Source organism: Amblyomma maculatum, chromosome 7 (genome assembly GCF_055883805.1).
Source record: "Amblyomma maculatum isolate TAMU_Amacu chromosome 7, ASM5588380v1, whole genome shotgun sequence".
Taxonomy (NCBI): Eukaryota; Metazoa; Arthropoda; class Arachnida; order Ixodida; family Ixodidae; genus Amblyomma; species Amblyomma maculatum.
The window spans coordinates 52,783,896-52,802,988 of record NC_139350.1 but is presented as its reverse complement, the minus strand read 5'-3'; the positions used below and the strand labels follow the sequence as shown (position 1 = coordinate 52,802,988).

The 19,093-nt window shown below is 45.4% G+C and overlaps 1 protein-coding gene and 1 pseudogene across 1 annotated transcript in view; one reads left to right on the top strand and one right to left on the bottom strand.

The window, feature by feature from the left end:
* Positions 1–451: 451 nt before the first annotated feature.
* Positions 452–4,736, bottom strand: LOC146183201 (uncharacterized; annotated as a pseudogene).
* Positions 4,737–4,806: 70 nt separating this feature from the next.
* LOC146183200 (STING ER exit protein) overlaps positions 4,807–19,093 on the top strand; it is a 39,010-nt gene continuing 24,723 nt past the window's right edge. The window contains exons 1-4 of the mRNA XM_084609079.1: positions 4,807–5,099; positions 11,212–11,326; positions 15,950–15,991; positions 18,779–18,914. Coding sequence (XP_084465205.1) covers positions 4,979–5,099; positions 11,212–11,326; positions 15,950–15,991; positions 18,779–18,914 — 414 coding nt within the window. The 5' untranslated portion in view covers positions 4,807–4,978. The remainder of the gene's footprint in view (positions 5,100–11,211; positions 11,327–15,949; positions 15,992–18,778; positions 18,915–19,093) is intronic.

The window sequence follows — 19,093 nt, the reverse complement described above, 5'->3', positions numbered from 1 at the left end:
TCGTGCTAAAAGCATTCCTTTTCGAGGTTCTATTACCCGGTTAGTCCCGGGCGCGGGCTTGATACCGCACCGGAGCTTCAGAATCAATCAGCTGTGCCGAACTGCATGTAGTACCAAAGGCAACGAAAATGGCATCCTCAGGATAGAGACAGCTTCGTAAAAACTACAACCGGCCTTTTCATACCGGTATTTTCAAGTGATGAAAGTTTGCTTGCACAATTAGAAGCGCGATGTAGAATGCTTCTCCCAGCTAAACCGCGAAATCCCATTATATGCGGCGACGAGTGACGTCAGACGAGCCGCTGCCCCATGGATGGATGGATGGATGTTGTGGCCTTCCCCTTTGTAACGGGTGGATATTACATTATAACAATATCCTGGCCTGGATCACTTTCACCTACTGCACACTAACACTTACAGGTACATAGATACAGATTAACATTTTCATCTACTATTTTGGTCGCACTATCTTCCACCACTCTCTCAAGCGGCACTTGGTCTTGGCCACCTCTTTCAATTGTCTTGCGCAATCAGAAGCGTCGCCAAGTGCCTGTGGGAGTGTAGTGCCCTCTGTCGGCGCTGGTGTGAGGCCCGCACAGTCGAGAACCAAGTGGTCGATAGTCTCCTCACTCACTGCGCATACTCTGCACACCGTACTTCGCACACCAGCATCGTAGTGCTGGCGATAGATCTGAGTTCGGAGGGCTCCGGCTCGTGCCTCGAAGAGGAGGCTGTTAGAGATGTCGTTGTCATAGAGGGGTTCCGCACAAATCTCTTGTTTGTGTTCTCTGTAGAGCTTAAGTGTGAACTTTCCCTCCATGGCCTTCCTCCAGCGCTCAGTTTCCACCTTTCGCACCTGAGTCTCAACAGCTCTCGCCCACTTTCGCTCCGTCTCCTCTTGTACGGGCTGAGAATAGAAACCGTACTTCCTGTGGAGTTGCTGCAGTCGCTTCGTCCATCTGGTGCGGATCCCATTACGGTGGACGTAATCGAACACTTGTCGCGCTAATCGGTGTGGATGCATGAGTCTCAGCCTGCCGTCATACGACGCCTTGCTTCGCGCTTCTCGCGCCTCAAAACTAGACCAACCAAGGTCGCCTTGAATTGCCTCATTTGCAACGTTCCCATGGCAGCCCGGAGCCAGCCTTCCAACAGTGCGTTGACTGCGTTCCAGCCATTCGCGGGTAGGTGCTGTAGAGCATACCACCGCATTGGCAAAGGTCAGGGCAGGGACGTGAACCGCCTTCCACAGATCCCGCACCATAAGAAAACGGTTAAAGCCCCACAAGCATCTCCTGCGAAGGATGTTGCCAGCCCGCTGGGATGATCTTCTTAAATGTAACTCATGCCCAGCAGTATAGTCAGATTCGATCCCGAATGTCACTCCGAGGTAGCGGTACTCTGTAGCTTGAGGAAGCGGCACACCTTTTGGCAACATCAGGGAACAGGAGTGCTCCGGCCCAGAAAAAGCAAGTACGGCCGATTTTTTAGCATTGAACTGCAACCCAAGAGGTGCCAGTGCTTCAGCACAATCGGTGATGAGGGCTTGCAGGTCTTCCGCGTCCCCTGCCAGCAGCACAATGTCGTCAGCAAACACCAACGCTGGCAACACTTGTCGTTCCCTGATGCCTTCGTTCATCCGCCCCACTATGAAGCCAACACCCGACGCCAGTAGTCGCCGCTCAACACTCGCCGTATATAGCATATATAACAAGGGTGACAGTGGGCAGCCCTGTTTCAGACCTCTACCCACTACCACCTCGCCCGACCAGATGCCATTGAGGGTGGCTTTCACCGTGTTGTTGGCATAGAGACGTCGGAGCATCTCTGTCCAGGGTCTGGGCATTCCACTTGTATCCAGATGTTGCAGCAGTTGTTTCTGGGGGACGCTGTCATAAGCCTTCGCTACGTCCAGGAAACAGCTCACCAGCCCTCTTGCCTCTTTACGCGCGATCTCTACGCATTGGCTTAAGACATACAGATTGTCTTCTAGGCGGCGGCCACGTCGGAACCCATTCTGCAACTCGGTTAAGTGGTTGCCCTCTTCCGCCCACCCGGTCATCCAAGCCTTCAGGACTTGCGCGAAGACCCTGTACAGCACGCTGGTAATAGTGAGAGGCCGATAGTCGCGCAAGAGACCGGCATCACCGCCCTTTTTTGGCAGCAGGATCACTCTGCCACGGCGCCAGTCTTCTGGAATAGGGCTGCCTGCCAGTATATCTGTGAAGATACCGGCAAGCTGTGCCCGCGCCTCATTGCCCAGGCTTTTTACGAGCCCCGCAGGGATGCCATCTAGCCCTTGAGCTGTGCGCGCGCTAATCCGGGCGATTGCTCTATCGATGGCTCCCAACGACACTGACCAGGTTTCTTCTTCCCTATTAGCCCTCCCTGGCTGCTCACAAGTTGGGGAACTCATGCAAGGCTCCTCAAGTGCTGGTGGTGCCGCGTATAACTTGCGTATATGCTCGGTCAATGCATGATGAAGATCAGCCGTCTTTGCCCCACTTGACTCGTCTCGGATTTCTGCCTGTGCCGGCCTGCCATCCTGTCGTGCCACATACATCCAGAATTTAGACGCTGCTCCCTTCCCAGCGCTCTTGATGTCCTGGAGCGTCTTATGGTTGGCTTCGGCTATTTGCCGCTGCGTAATGGCCTGCATTTCCCGCTTTCGAAGCAAATATTCTTGCCAACTTCCCTGAACATCTTCGCTGTCAGGATTCCTAACCGCCCGACGGTATTGTCGGTTGGCAAGACGACGGGCACACAGCGCTGCTCTAACCTCCCCATCCCACCAGTTTTTTCTACAGACCCCTCGACGCGCATTGGTTATCTTCACATGCTTCTGCATAATGCGGCGAAGTTCACTGATGTACTCTTCATACGAGGCTGCCTCTTCTCGGTGGGGGCTAAGCTCAAATTCGTGGGCCACTTGTTCATAGGCTGTAGCAGGGAGAAACTGAATTGGGCCTTCACGTCGTTTAGGTTGTCGGTGCCATGGGGACGCTTTGAACCGCAGCATGAGACGATTGTGATCGCTCCCCAAGCTGTGTTGGCCTTCTTCGTCGATGTGAATGCTCTGGAGTGCACCGCAGAGTTTCCGCGACACGAGCATAGTCAGTGGATGAACTCTGGTCTCGGGCACACCATGTAACTGTTCCCTCACAGTCGGCTCGTAGGTTTACTATTTCGAGCGATAACTCCTGGGCCAGTTCAAGCAGGAGAGTTCCGTTATGGTCGGAGTAGCCATCGAGTTCTTCAATGTGGCCATTAAAGTCACCCAATATCAGAACTTCCCGATTTGTACCCCATCGTTCGATGTCATGCCTTATGCAGCGCAGGATGTTGGAGTTTTCATCACGTTGATTAGGGGAGACGCCTAGGTACGTCACGCATGCCATTACTGGCACTGCATGGATATAGCCTGACACCCAAGCGTGTTCCTCGCAGTCATCCGATAACGGTGTCCAGGAGCCTCCCTCCCGCCACAAAAACCCAACACCTCCTCCTTTTCGGGCCGAGCTTTCTCTGTTGCAGGCCGTCCAGTTCCAAAGTGAGTTGACCGGGGGTCTCTCCATGTCCCTTAGGTGTGTTTCAGCCACTCCAAGCAGTGTTATCTCTTCCTGCTCCATTTCCTGGTATAATTCCTCCCACTTCGCTAAGCGCCTGCCACCGTGTAGATTAAGGAATGCAACGTTCACCGCGTTCGGTTTCTGGCGCCGCCGGACTCTAATATTCTTGCCAGGTTTCTGCCGTCCTGTCACTTGACCTTCTTTGGCCTCTTCTGGCTTCAGTGGCTGCATCTCCCGACCATTCTGGCTGACCGTCCCCGTTGAGTAGGCCGTCTCGTCTGGGTGCAGCGATGGTACTGGTGGCGCCACCTAATGCTACTTATAACAACTCTGTAGCAGGAAACACGGCCGGTCTCGAGGGAGAGCGCATTTCTCTTCTCCCCCTAGAGACCGGCCGTGCAGGAAACGAGGGGGCGATCGTTTTTGGCAGAAGGTTTGAGTTGTTGTAAGCATCATGAGGTGGCGCCACCAGTATCGCTGGGGCAGCGGCTAGTCTGGCGTCGTCGCCAGATGGGAACATCTGACTTCTTTTGATCAAATCAGGTAAGTACTCCAAACAAATTTGGTATTAAAAAATACTAGCGACAAAATGTCATTTCTGTGCAAAATTTGAACTGCGAGGACTCCGTGGTTAAGCCGTTAAGCTGGGAGAAGGTACAACGCGCTACTGTCAAAGTGGTGTCGAAGTCGAGAACCACGATAAAAACGACACCGAGGTTCCACTCAACTACGCACTCGATCTGAGACAAGTTTTTCTCATCCCATGTGTTGCGGTACTCGCGCTGTGCACCTCAGTCCGATTGTACATAGTTCCGTATGATCCAAATGCAGTCATACTGCAGGCATGTTCCATCGACAAGGGCGGAGACACACATTGCAGCGTCGCAGAATCCACAGGTCGGAAACGGTGCTATCTGTAACCAAGAGAACAAATGGCAATATCACAGCATGCCGCTCGACAAACAGCAGTACGCGAGGCTGAAACTCAAGGAGTATTATAACAAGAGGAAAGGCACTCGGCTACGATATGCATACTGCAACGCCATAAACCCGTCTCGCCACCATCGCCACAGCTAAACCCATTCTAGCTCACTTTACCAAAGCGAGCGATCACGGAGCCGGCGACACTGGCGACCAGCTGTCGGCCTATCGCTAGAAACGGCGACGAGAAGCGGCAGACATTTTACAAAGAAAACAGAAAACAAATTTTACGTCACGTCCTGTATGCTGGCGCATGCGCAGAAGCAACGGAGCATCTTCAGGAGGAGGTATCGACAGCATTGAAACGGCTGAAATGGCAGTGCCGTCTCATTGCGGCCAGTGCTGCGCTCTGTAGCTGTTCGTTTTTGCGCGATCGTAACAAAACGAGGGCCAAATTGCCTTGTAAGTACTGCGCGTAGTGTTTCGTCATGCCGAAGGTAGTGTCAAGAAGCATCGTTTGCTCCGACACAAAGGACCAAGAGGAATATAATGAAGAAAAGCCGCTCAACGTTTATTACTGCATTTGCGGAAGTATGGCTATGATCCTCGGTACGTTTCGATGGCTCTTTTTGCAGAAACAGCGGCGAGCAATCGCTGCAATCTGTTGACCCATCGTTCTTTCCTATGTTGACCTCTGTGGCTCACAACTTACTGCCTTCAGCACTGGTGTAGGTCTTGCGTCATCGTAACGTAGCTGTGCGCTAACAAAGTAGAAAGGGACAAAGATGAAGATGAAAATAAGGTTTAGTTGTTAGCGCACACGTACAGCTAGGCACAGTATGAGAGGGAACATGGGAGCACCTAGGGAAAACAGAAAGCGAGAATGGGTGGCACCAGGGGCATGCTCGGCAAGAACAGACGACCCACGTGAGCCGACCAAGCTTTCTTTGCATGCGCATGTATAACAATGCGCACTTGCCATCATTTGTATTTGCTAATGCTGGCTTTTTCTTTTTTTTTTTTTTTTTTTTTTTTTTGCAGTGGCTGTCCTGGTCAAAAATTGTTGAAGTGAACACACAATTATTTCGGGAGGGTCGCATATAACTCATAAAGGTTTTTGGTTAACTTCATCTCGATTGGAGGAATTCCTTCTGCGCCCATGTCCTTGCCATGCTCGGCTCCACCTCTTATCCTTCACTTCTTATTGTACACTCTTGCTTTTAATATTATTAATCCACTCTCTCAATAACATATGTGCCAAGTTTCATTATTCACTGGCTTGAATGCCAAAACTGATATTGAAACAAAGAAATCAGAAGACCTCAGAGTACTCTGTTGAAGCACATATTACTTGTGAAAGGAAAACTGTGAAGCACAAGACATAGTGCTTTTCTCGCCTTTGTTTTGACCTCTGTTCATGCTGTTTTCCTTTCATAATTATCTATTACCAATTTGCCAACCTAGCCATTCTTGTAAACTACACATTACACTTCTCAGCTGGAAGCATTCAAATTATTTTCATTTGTAAAGGCTCCAAACACACATCTTACAAGAAAAAGGGGCACTAGTTTATATATATAGTGCTGACTGCACTGAGCTATTGACTTTACGTAGCCATTACCTCACACTTACTGCTTTTCGCTTGCGGTGGCATGGTGCTTAAGGCGCTCGACTGCTGTGCCCAAGTATGCAAGATCGAATCTCGGCGACAGTGGCGGCTTTTCGATGGAGGTGAAAAGTTAGGTGCCCGTGTGCTGTGCAATGTCAATGCACATTAAAGGACCCAGGTGGTCAGAATTTCCGGAACTCTCCACTACGGCGTCTTTCATAGCCTGAGGCAATTTGGGACGTTAAACTTCATAAACGAAACCAAACCATCACATTTACTACTTAGTGAATAGAGGTTCTATTTGGTTTTGCTTAACTTTCACCTGTGGGCCATAGTATGCTGCCCAGCTGTATCTCTTTTACCATGTGGGGCTGCTAAGGCGACAGCCTTTGATGGCTCATGCTGTCGTGGATAAAGTGTGTCCTGCTTTTGCGGCGTTCTGATTGGCCGAGGCGGGATGCATCCCTGCCATCTGCAATGCCACACTTGAACTCACGCCAAGGAACGCCATGCGACAGGAGCGATGGTGTACCGTCCGAACTCACACTTGATAGAGAAAGTGTGATAGACACTGCGCCTTTCCTTTCCTGTAAACCAATTATAATTATATGTAGCGCTCTAACGAATGTCGACAAGAGGCTAACGGTGGGAGGCAAATTATAGGATAGGAAGGGTAGGCTTTCACTATTCTCTTAAGAGACATCTAAGGGACCCTCTAATTATTGTAAGGTAGCTAGGTGCTGGCCATTATGCTGCATTTAATTTAAATTTAACAAGCAGACAAATTTGCGTCAAAACCAGTTTTCAGTCATTTGCAGGAAATGTAGTTTAAGAATTTGATTAGCCTCCCGTTGTATATCTTAAGTTTTACATTTTTTTTCATTTATTTTCATTTATTGATTTCTTAAGGGCCCGAAGGCATTGCATAAGAGGGGGACATATATGCTATAGTTTTGGAAATGTTGGAAACAAGAGAAATAAAGCATACAGTGAAAAGTAAAAAAAAGGAACTACAAAGTGCAACACACGCGAAAACTATGGTATTCATGTAAGAGTTCAGCAAAGGATTATACAGTGCTATAAAATAAGAAATAAAATAGTACAAAAAATAGTTGATATCTAAGTGAAATGAGTTTTTAATTTTTCACTGAATGTTCAGTGCATGAAGCGATGTCCTTTGGCAGCGAATTCCAGAGTACTATTGCGTTGGGGAAGAATGGGCTGTTAAAGCAGACGTGTGGCCGCTTATATGTGCTATCGGTTTATCGTGGCTGAGGCGGGCGGGCGTTCTTAGTGGGACAGCTGTCAAGTAGTGGCATGATTTTGTGTTATAAAATGTGTGAAATAAACATAGGCGGAAAATGACACGGCGTGATTCGAGCGTTAAAATACGAAGGGACTGCTTGGGGGAGGTGACACTTGATTTTCGTGAGTAACATGAAGTGATGAACCGAGCTGCACGATTCTGGATTGATTCCAATTCGATGGTGAGATAGGATTGCCATGGACGCCAGATGGATGACACATACTGTAACTTTGGGCGTACAAATGTTTCGTACGCTTTTTTATTTCAGGAGGTGCAGATTTAAGATTACGTCGCAGGTAGCCAAGTGAGCGTGAAGCGTCTGAGCAAATTGATTCACTGTGTGTGACCCATGGAAGTGATGATGTCAGATGTAAACGGATTGTGCTACATTGATAGGGACTGATGAAATGCTGTGTGGTGTATCAATGTGTGTTTCTGGCTGAAAGACAATGATTTGCACTTAGTAAGGTTTAAAGGCATCTGCCATTTTTCACACCATGATGCAATACTGTTCAGGTCGTGTTGTAAGTCTGCATTATCAGCCGGGCTATGGATCATATTGTATATAACACAGTCATCTGCAAAGAGTCATAATTTATTGCATGGTGGTGGTTGTTGTTTTGACATGAATCTCTAATTTTGTCAGTGTTTAGATACATCAAGATACATCAAGAGAAGTTGAAGAGAGACAAAGTTAGCCTTTTCAACTTTGCATTCACAATGCACATTTGTAAAAATTTTTTTGTGCATTTATATTATGCAGTGAAATGTGTGTGCTTGATGGGTTGTGGTTCATGGTACAGGGGTGGAAGTGCGGCTCCAATTGCTCCATTCTGCTCCATCCAGCTCCAAACCTGCCCCAAACGGGCTGTTTTGATGTTCTACCATCAAATTTAGCAGAATACGGGAACAATGTCATTGCACCAGTGGCAGAGATATAACACATCTTGCACTGGGCTTAATACAAATGAAATTTTCACAAAGGAAGGAAGCATGGAGCATAATAAATATTTGTTCTTAAGTAAATTTAGTAAGAGACACCGGCTATTGGCGATAATTGCAAAAAAAAAAAAAAAAAAGTACTGTGCATGTGACGTAGCACCCCATCTTAGCCTTTTAAATCACCGGTGGAGAGAAGCAAGCGGCAAGCGAAGCAGGTAGCGCGAACTACTGTAAGAGGTTAGGAAGAAAGCCTGTCCTGACTGCAAAAACTGCATAAGTTATTCTAAAGGTTCAGCTGTGAAAACAAGCAGGTACTTCACCATCGAGCCTCTTTGTCAGTGTCAAGCTTGCCAGGCCTACGGCAGACAAAACCATACTTGAAGCATTATGGGTTGGTACGCCAAAGCTGTGAATCACTAGGCAGCTTCTCAAAATTTAGCAGAGTATACTGTGGGGCCAGTTGGTCAGACATAGTTAAGCGAAAAACGTAGCGTTAAGACAGGACTAGAGAGACGAGTACAGGACAGAGCTACTCAAGATTGTTGGAAAGGCATGCGGAATTTGTCGCAAAAATATTAAAAATGAGCCCCAGCGTTGCTCAAGCAAAGAATGATCAACTATTGGCAGGAGGCAGTGAAGTAAAAAAGCTGTAGAATGGAAAGGCTATCCCTCAAAGCCACATCTCTATATCCCAAAGCTGCTCCAAAATGTCCGAGCCTGCTTTCACCCCTGCAGACCTCCATCATATTTACAAATGGACAAGATGATCGAGGTTATGCTGCAGTCGTCTGCGATCCCACGGAAGGCAAAAAGCAAGGGAGCGGCACTGGCGCCAAGCTTGTCAGGCGCGTTAATGTGTTCTGAAGGCGCCTTTTTTGCAGACGAAATATCCATATGCTCAGGAATTTATCAGCCAAGGCATAGGATCAAAAGGGGTCATGTAGTACCACATATCTGGGGGCTTTGAGGTGTATTCTAAATAAATAAAATTAAATAGATATGCACAAGATAGGGAGCAAAAATGTCATGCCCATTAATGTGAACTCCAAATTAGTATGGCTGCTAGAGCGCATCGAAGTGATAGACTCGACATTTGAATGTATAGAGTCAAAATAGGTAAACGCATTAGCTCAGACTAGATGTTTAGTTATAAAGCGCACCAGCAAGCATTACGTTTGCTCAACTAGTCTTTTCCAAATTTTTGCTAAGGTTGGCCTGTGTTATATACTTCACATGCTTTGGCCGTTTGTCTTATCAGAGATGAGTGGGAGGTTGGAAAGGCATTGAACTTGCATAAAAAAAAATCAAATTGGAGATCTTGTATTTCAGGAAAAGAAAACTGCAATTATCAAAGGTGTTTGACTTTAGAAACATGCTCCAACACATAATTCAAATGTTACCAAAACTCTCGTTTTGTTGCTCCAAAGCTGCTCCAAAATGGCTTTACTACTGCTCCCAAAGCTGCTCCAAAATGCTTGAGCCTGCTTCCACCCCTGATGGTAGCATATTATGCTTTGGAGGCAGCCTTGTTGAGTAGTAGTACAGCTTTACACAGCATTTCGTTGTGATGTCTTGTGCTAGCTAAATATCGCATAGGTTTATTTTGCACTGGGCTTCATGAGTGTGGTTACTTTAGCTAGATTGGAGCAGTTGAAGTTGGCCAGCAAAACTGGAGCAATCTTCAGGTGTTTGTTTACACTTCACACTTTCTGGTAAGAGTGTATTGTTGCTTGGACAAGTGGTTTGTGACGTGCTTCCTTTTTTGTTAGCAGACAGTTATTCAGCAAGTTTTTATGACAGCATTTCAGTATTTTGAGGCTGAACCAGGACGTGTCTCATCTAAGCACTATAGTTTGTCTGGTTGCTTTGGCTATTTACATTCATGCAGCCCATGGGCCTTAGTCTGATTTCAGGTTAGTAGATGGACTTCTGATAAAGTAGTTCTGACCTTGTACTGTCTCTCATCAGCTTACTTGTTAGTGGTTCGACAGAGACACATTGTGCATCTGACAACAGTTACAGTTTGTCTTTCTTTCTAAATTAGCACGTGTGTGTTTGTGTGTGAAAGTGGGAGGTAAGAGTTGGTTTGGTTTGTAGTGTTTAACATCCCAAAGCAACTCAGGCTGTGAGCGAGGCTGTAGTGTGGTCTTCAAATAATTTTGATAGCATACGGTTCTTTAACATGCACTGACATTGGGGTGTGTGAGTGCATGCGTTTGCGTGTGTATATTGGGGAGAGTGTGATTCGTTATTTATAAGGTTTAACATCTCAAAATAACTCGGGCAATAAGCAGCGCCATAGTGGGCCGCTGTGGTTATTTTTTGGCCTCATGAGATTCTTTAGCATGCAATGGAGTCTATGTGTGTGAGTGCATGCATGTGTGTATGGAGAGAGAGTAGTTAGGTTTGGTGCATATGGTTTAACGCCCCAATGTAACTCGGGCTATGAGAGATGCCATAGTGGAGGGTCCATTGACATTGGTGTATGTATGTGTAGTTAATTTAGATAGAGTGAGGAAAAGATGAAAATTGGGTTTTGGAAAGGAAACGAAGAGAGAACTGTGACGGAGGGCTTCAGATATATTTCTAACACCTGGGGTTCTTGCAACATGCACCAGCATTGCACACTACACGGGTGTCATGCATTGTGCCTCTTCTGAAATGTGGCCCAGCCGAGCCTGCTGAAGGAGCACATTAAGATGGGAAAGAGGATACAGAAGCCCAGAGTGAGCTCCTGGCAAGTTGCAATACCAGTGGCAGGTCATTTGACCAGGTGGCACCATCTGTTGACATTTCATGTGACACCTGGTAATGTTTGCTTCCTGTGCACCTACTAACTCTGTTGTATGGATCTGTCCCCTCAGACTGCGCTATCGAAAAATTGCCACTGCGTCCGAGAGATGGTGCCAGGGTCATTGATGGCGCCAAGCACGCTCACAAGTTGTCCTTCAGCCCTGATGAAGTGGTGCACATCAGAAGGTGACAGAATGCTTTCTTGTACTGCTCCTTTTGCCCTTCAAGCGGAGTAAATGTGTTGTGAATTGTGCAAGGCCCATGTGACTAGCATATGAATTCTTAGTAATACTTGTTTGAACAATCAAAATAGCTCTTTGAGCCAGTTGGTTCATACTAGTTCATAAAAAGACCAGTGCAAAACACGGGGACAAAGGAACTGATCAAAATGGCTCTTTGGGCCAGTTGTTTTATACTAGCTCATAAAAAGACCAGCACAAAATACGGGAACACCGCCCGTCCTGTCGTTTTCTGTTCCTTTGTCCCCGTGTTTTGCGCTGGTCTTTTTATGAGCTTGTTTGAACAAGACTGCATTTTTTTTGTGTGTGACATTTGTTGGGGTAATAATGATAAACTAGTGTATAGAATGAAATAAATTAATTTGATTGCAATTTTTTTTTATCATATACCACATGCCATTTATCATAGGCATTACAGTGGGGGAGTATGAGCTACAGTGGAATGTCATAAATAACTGCTGTCTGCATTAAGAAATTATGCAGTCTGTTAACTTGTTAACTTGTATGCCATACCTACATGGCGATTTGTTAAAAGAGTATAGACATTAAAATTTTTCCGCATCTGAGTTCTTGCTTTGAAATATTCCCACACACATGGTAGACATAAAAGTGCACCCCGGAAATAATCACGCAACATGATTGACTAATTACTGATCAGTTTTTTTTTGCCATTTGGTGGGTATCAGCATGTGGTTTCTGCATGTTGCTGTGCTGTCCGTGATCACAGGGCCTCAGAAATGGCTCGTGCGAAGGAAAGTTTTGCCGCACTCCCACCACTCGGTCGTTAACAGCTTGTCAGTTTCTATGTCACTGTTAACATACAGGTGCAGAGCACATGGAACTTTTGGTCTGCTGAGATTGCATGTTGCTCCTCAGTGTTGGTTTCTGTGTAAAAAAAAATGTGTACGCTGCTTGCTAACAAATATCGAATATAATATCAACTAGCATTCGACCAGCACCTGAAATTGAAATTTTCTGGGTGGCATTCTTATTTGCTGAGGATAAATTTTGTGTGGCTGAGTGTCGGTGAAGGCGACCATGTGAGGTCAGGAAAGATTTCAACTGTTGCTAAAACGGGTGCTCTCAGGACCGCTTTCAACTAGCTCAGCATGTATTGCAAGGCAGCCAGACAGGGTGATGAAATTGCCAGTCGCAGTGAAAGGAAGCTCACCACGCAGTAAAAGGGAAACCATGGATAGTTGCTGGATTTGCCTGACCCTCTCCTTGGCTTTTTGAATTGTGGCTTTACTTTCGTTGTGTGTACCAGCTGAGTCAATGGAAAGTTTTTCCAAAGATATTTTTTGGCGGTGGTAGGAAATGTCTCGCGCTCTCTGACTTTTCTAGTTTCATTTAAATTGAGCACCATGTTTCAAATTGTGTTTAGAGAGTAATTGAGATATTTTAGCTGAAAGTGACGAAGTAGACAAGAGCAAGACTTGTGCACTACTGGCAGCCGTCATAGTTACAGGTCAGATGCCTAGAGTAGAAGAAAAAAAAAGTGGAGGGAGGCAGTTACAATTTATATAGAGTGCTGAATTAGGAAACCTCATGAGAAATGTGAGGTCATAGCTCGTGCAAAATATCAATAAACGTTGCCCCCGCTGTATATTTGCTCATTAAAACTCCCTACAATGTGAGCTAAAATTCTATTGCTGTGTCTTCTCGTCAGTGTGTGGCCCATTAATGGAGCCTACATTTTTTTTTTTAATAACTTTCTTTGTTGTCTCAAGGCGTAAAGGGAGTTAAAGCAAAAGTGGAAGGGAAGGGGGGTTAAATAAATGACAAAAGGTTAGCAGCTGATCGAAGACCCATGCATCTAGCAATATTTGAGGATGGGTTTTTCGACAGGATACATGCTGCTGCCAGGTGTCGAATTCTTGTTAGCTTCAGTGCCAGCAACGAGTGGTGGATATCTGCCTCTGTGATTTCAGAGTGGCAGACCATGGGGGCAGAGGGGACACCTGTGGCTTTTAGTTCAAGAATGTGCAGTCCCCGTCAAAGTATGCAGCACAAGGGAGTTGCTTGTAGGCAGCTCAGCGGGACTTCCTAGCACGTCTAGCAGTCCAATGCTTGGGAGAATGGAGGACACGAGTTCGTTCCGAAACAGAAGGATTATGGGAGCTAAAGGTGCAAAACGGGGCATGCTGCAAGACTCTGAAGCAAACGCTTGGGCTGCGTAGTTATGACGGGGTCTAAACCTTGGTGGGCTGGAGTGCAGGGGAGGATGTATGTACTACCAACTGGAACAGTAACTGGACCATGTGAGCATAGGGGCAGAGCTGCTTTCTAGTACAGCACCTGGCATCTAGATGTCACTGCACACATGCACGTTGCCCTTCTTATTTTTGTTACTGCTGTTTGTTCTCTCACTGCCAATGCATAGTTATGGGCAGTACATGGCACAAGGCACCACATCAGCCCCTTGTGTCATTTCTTTTGTTGTGCCCTCTCGATGGGTGAAACCATCAACTTTTGTTGATGCTGCGTAGATGGGCACATGGCAAGTTCTGGCTACATTACTAATTAGCCAACATTAACTATTTAGCTCTTTTTAAAATATAGCTCGGATGCTGATAGCAGAGTTGTCACGCGCCATGAAAATGGTTTGACCCAGGTGCTTTTGGTGAGGTAGCCTTAGCATAGCCCTTTTTATTTGTCAAAAATGGAAGCCTGGGAAGTTAAAAAATACCACCACAGAGCTTTTCGTTGCTGCTGGCGCACTGCAAAAGTGCGCTGTGAGCAGCTGTTGACGCTTATCTGGCAACCAGGAGTGAAGCGAAGCCCTGTTGTGCGCAGTGCAGAAAGTGTGAATTTCACGGCATTTTAAAAGCCCTGTTGTGGATGAGAGCGCTGTAATTGCAATGCATTCGCGTGCGCTGAGTGTGCTATCGCTTGGTATTTTTAAAACTTCGCAGGCTTTCATTTTTGCAGAATAAAAGAAGACTACGCTAGGCTATCTTATAGGAAGCATCTAAGCTAGGTCATTTTCGTGGCACTTATATTTTTGCTATGAGCACCTCAGCCTTTAGATGCAGTATTGCACGCATCATATACAGCTCGTTGGGTAAGAAAAGATTTGGCTTTTGCAGTTCCCCAAACATGAGGAAAATAGGGTTGGAGAAAATATGCGCATTATTGTATATCAAAATTGCGACGCAACCAATCCTTGTCAGGCTGGTGTTTTCAGTTTAGCATCCGTCTGGATGTGAAGTTTGAGGCTGGTTCGCAGTAGAGATTCAAGCTGCTGACACGTGTACCTCAGGCAAGTGTAGGTACAGAATGAGATGTGAGACTGTGCCTTCCGTTCCTCAAAAACCAAACTTAAATATAAATCTATTCGTGGAATGAAAACGCTGTTTTCGCTTATACTCTGAAGGCGAAGCTTAAATTATTTATGTAGGTGGAACTAAAGTAATATACCAGTTTGGAAGAGTTGTTCTTGATCCATCTTAGCTGCGATAGTCGCAGCTTGTTTTTTGGTGCAACAGCATTATTGGGTTTCACATGACTGCTTTGAAGGCTCCATTGTGGGGAAAATCTGGCATTCTGAGTGTCACAACCTCTGGCAGGTAACATGTCCAGGCACTGACTTGTCATCAGGTCATGTGACATCAAGAGACCACATGACATGGCCAACTTAGGCAGCTTATTTGAGATGCGAGGGCGAGCTGGGAATTGCACCTGGGACCCTTGGCTCCCAAGTTAGCTTTATACATATTTCAGGTAGTATTTCACATAACGGGGTAACCTATGACTGTATGCTAATGAGTATGCGTAAGGTAGCACAAGTTACGGGATCAGCTATTCAGCGAGTAGCGATGTGCATTTACACGATGGAAGGCCCACGTCCCACCAGTGGGAAGGCCCGCAAGTATCATTAAAAAGCCAGCATCATCATAAACTTGCATATTTAAAACTGACGGCACAGGTCCAACAGAGCAAAGTAATGGAGCAGACGCCCCCCTGAGAGGATTAGTGGGGGCACCTGCCCCCCTGTGCGCACGCCTGTGGGTGGGAGCCATTGACACCGTTGAGTCATAGGTAACCTTAAAGACTGAGCTAAAGGCTCCCCAAAATTTTTAGTAATTGCGTAGGTCTCTTGTGGAAACCTCTCCTATGCATCTACCTACTTTGTATATAATAGCTAATCTGCCTGTGTGAAGAAACTTGAATGTCTCTGCTTGTCAGCATTTTTTTCTGTTCTTTTTGCATTGAGGCTGCCACATTCTGAGTGCAATCTGTGAAGTGCGTTGAAGACTGTGTGCGCTGTTAATTTTGTAGGCCCCTGTTGTTTGTGCGAGGCTGGGGCACAGCTCCTTGCACCTCTCTGCAGTGGCATGTTTACAATGATTGTATCCACCTGCGGCTGCTTTGATGTTTTACCCACTCACATTTATGAGGAATGTAGGAAAGGAGCCAAGAAATTTTAATATAGTTTGCCGATGCTGGAGTGCAGTAAAAGTATTAGAAAACTGCTCTTTTGCCTGTGTTTGTTTTGCAGTGGCGTGTGATACTGTTTCGGGGCGTTTTTGATGCCATGTTAACACCTGTGTCCTTGCTCTGCATGCAGGTCGGAAGGAATCGAGAGGCAGCACCGAAAGAAGTGCCGCAAGTAAGAGTCCACTAGAGCGTTGACTATTACGCAAGGGTGGTTACCTTTCTGGCATAACCTGTGACACCTTTCTGTGCCGTTGTTGCTCAGAGTTTCTTTTCTTTTTAGCATATCTCCTTTGACATCCTGTATGCTTTTATGTTGCAGCTTCTATTTTCTTCAGACCATCAGCCTTGTGTAACAGATTTTTTCTTGTTTTTCACTTGTTTATATTTTTTTTTTACTTTGTATCAAAGGAGCTTTTTTTTTATAAGTGTTCATAACTTTACGGAAAGTGTGGGAAACTTGGTGTGTAGAAACCGGATCGGGATTTGTCAATTCCTCTGCTAGCAGCAGAAGGGAGTCATGTTTTCCACTAGAGGACAGCCAAGGGTCGACCTTGATTACTGTTTTCTTTCTTAACTCGGCAAATACTGTACACGAAAAGCTAGAATTTGCTGCAATGTTGCATTGGTCCCTGTTGTTAAAAACATATTTTTTAATTTTTTAATTTTTTTGTGTCTAGAAACTGGTGCTTTTGTGCGTTTTTTTTTTTTTCCTAACCATTTTTTTTTTCTTCTGATAGTTTCTTTTTTTATTACTTATTCAATAAATATGCTGATTGTTACTAATACCATTGTGAAGAGGAATTCCTCCTACAATTTGATACTAAACAGTCCTGTACCAAGCGAGTTTAATTAAAGAAAAAAAAAATCACAGCGCCCAAAAACCACCTCTGTTTCCACAGACAGGAATGAATTAAAATACAGAACTGCAGCTAAAAAACAGATCTCCAATAAGTGGGAGTGGAAATGAAGCTTACAACTCTTTGATAATAGTACAAGAAATAAGCACAGTTCTAGCTACTGGCAAAAAGATGGCACCTTGTTCGGGCGAAATACACTATGAAATGCTAGCGCATCTATCCACACCTGCGATAAAAGCCATTGTGAATTCTTTTGTTAAGACATGGGTATCCGGAAAGATACCACAGTCGTGCAAGTAAGCGTTTATTGTGCCTTTCCTGCAGCCAGGGAAGCCGCCCACCAACGCTGGTAGTTACAGACCTATAGCCCTTACAAGTTGCCTTGCAAAATCATTTCAAAGTGTTTTAAATATTAGGTTAACCTATGTCCTTCAATCTCAGGAACTCCTAGACATTCACCAGCGTGGTTTAAAAAATAGCATGTTCTACAACGAACCATTTATTCTGCCTTGAAAACACTGTCTGTGAGGCATTTATACATAAACAGCACTGTTACCGTCTTCTTCGATATGGAGAAGGCATACGATACGACATGGAGGTTCAGTATCCTTTGTTACATAGCAGATTTGGGCATCCGCAGTAGGATGTTAAACTGCCTAAAGGACTTCCTGTCGAATTGCTCATTTCATGTGAGCTTAGGCTCAACCTTTTCGTGGAACCTTGTGCAGGATAATGGGTACCACAAGGCTGTATCTTAAGTACAACTCTCTTTGTTGTAAAAAACGAATTCCTTAAGCAAAATGATCCCGAAATCTGTAATGTATTCAATATGTCGATACCTACAGATAATGTACACATCTTGCAATGTATCAACATGTGAAAGACAAGTGCAGCTTACCATAAACAAGCTAGCGACATAGGCAGATGAAAATGGATTTCAGTTTTCACCACAAAAAACAGTAGCTGTTCTGCTCTCTTTGCGACGAGGCTTTCAAACCGACCCTGACCTGCACCTGAATGAAACTATGTTGCCTATAAGAAAAGAGTGCAAATTTCTCAACTTGTAGGGATAAGTGGAAATGAACGAGCTGATGTATGTGCTGCAGCCGCCCGGAAAGCAAAAATGGAAGAGTAAATGTGCCTTAGAAAGATGTCATTAAATATATACAAAGAAAATCGAAAGAGAAGTGGTAGGATTCGTGGGGCAAGGAAATCGACAATAAATTGCGCCAGTGGTAGAGGAATAAAAAACGTAGTCGCCAAGAGCGTTTGGTTGAAGTGGTTCTATGTCACCTTCGTATTTGTCACACACATCTTGCACATAACTTACACATTCCTGCAGCAAGAGAAACCTGCATGTGGAGATGAGCTCACAGTCAATCATCTTTTGGTATCGTGCACAAAGCTCGGAAGAAATAAGAAAAAGGCATTTCATAGCTCTCTATAACAAACACATCCCACTCCCACCCAAATCTTCACTTCGCAGAAAATGCCCTTTTCATATTTACTTGTGTTCTCAATTTTTTTTCATAGAAATCAACACTAAACAAACTGTGACATGACTACAAACAGTGGTCTTTCTAATACAACACACAATCAACCGTGTTTGGCGCATGATGGCCTTAGTTGCCTATGCGCCATAAAACCCAGTGCAGTACAATACAGTTACTAATGAAACACGATAAGCCTACCTGTGAATAATGTGCAGAGGTGTTCACAGTAAACCACATCCTAATCAGTTGTTACGACTGAAGCACTTCCCACAACTCTATAATGAACTTATACCATTACACCCAAGTTTACATTTTGGAGAAAGGTTACTTGTTGACATTTCCTGCATATTTTCATTCCTAAAGGCTAAATAAATAAGCGATAGAACCTGTAATAACTTTATAAGCCCTTTAATCAAGTGGAGATTTTAAACCTTGCTTTTGACGCATGATGGCCTTAGTTACCTATGTGGCATAAAACACAACACACAACTTAGTCATGTCCGGCAATGTGCAGCGCATCATTCCACTGACATAATTTGGAAATTATTTGGTGCCTCTGCCCTCTTGAAGGGGACATTGAGAACTCGTGTGCTGTTGTGTGGTGCACAGGTGTGACCTGCTGCTTTTCTACCAGCACGACCCATCGAGCAACGTCACATTCGTTGTCAAGGGTGCTGTGTACCGGGCAGGAGAGGGTCCCCTCAAGGCTGGTGTTCTGCTCCAAGCAGCTGTGGAACCCAAGAAGGTGAGCAGGGTGGTGCAGTTAGTATGTCGAGCCGGTACCTTGCGCTGCTTGAGCAAGTCATGCACACAAACATTGGGCATGGTGCTCTTGCTTACTCTTTTCTTTCTTGGCTTTGGCTTGTTTCCTATTTGTTTCTCATTCACGAAGGGAAAAGAATGGGAGCAGCAGGCAGCCTGTGC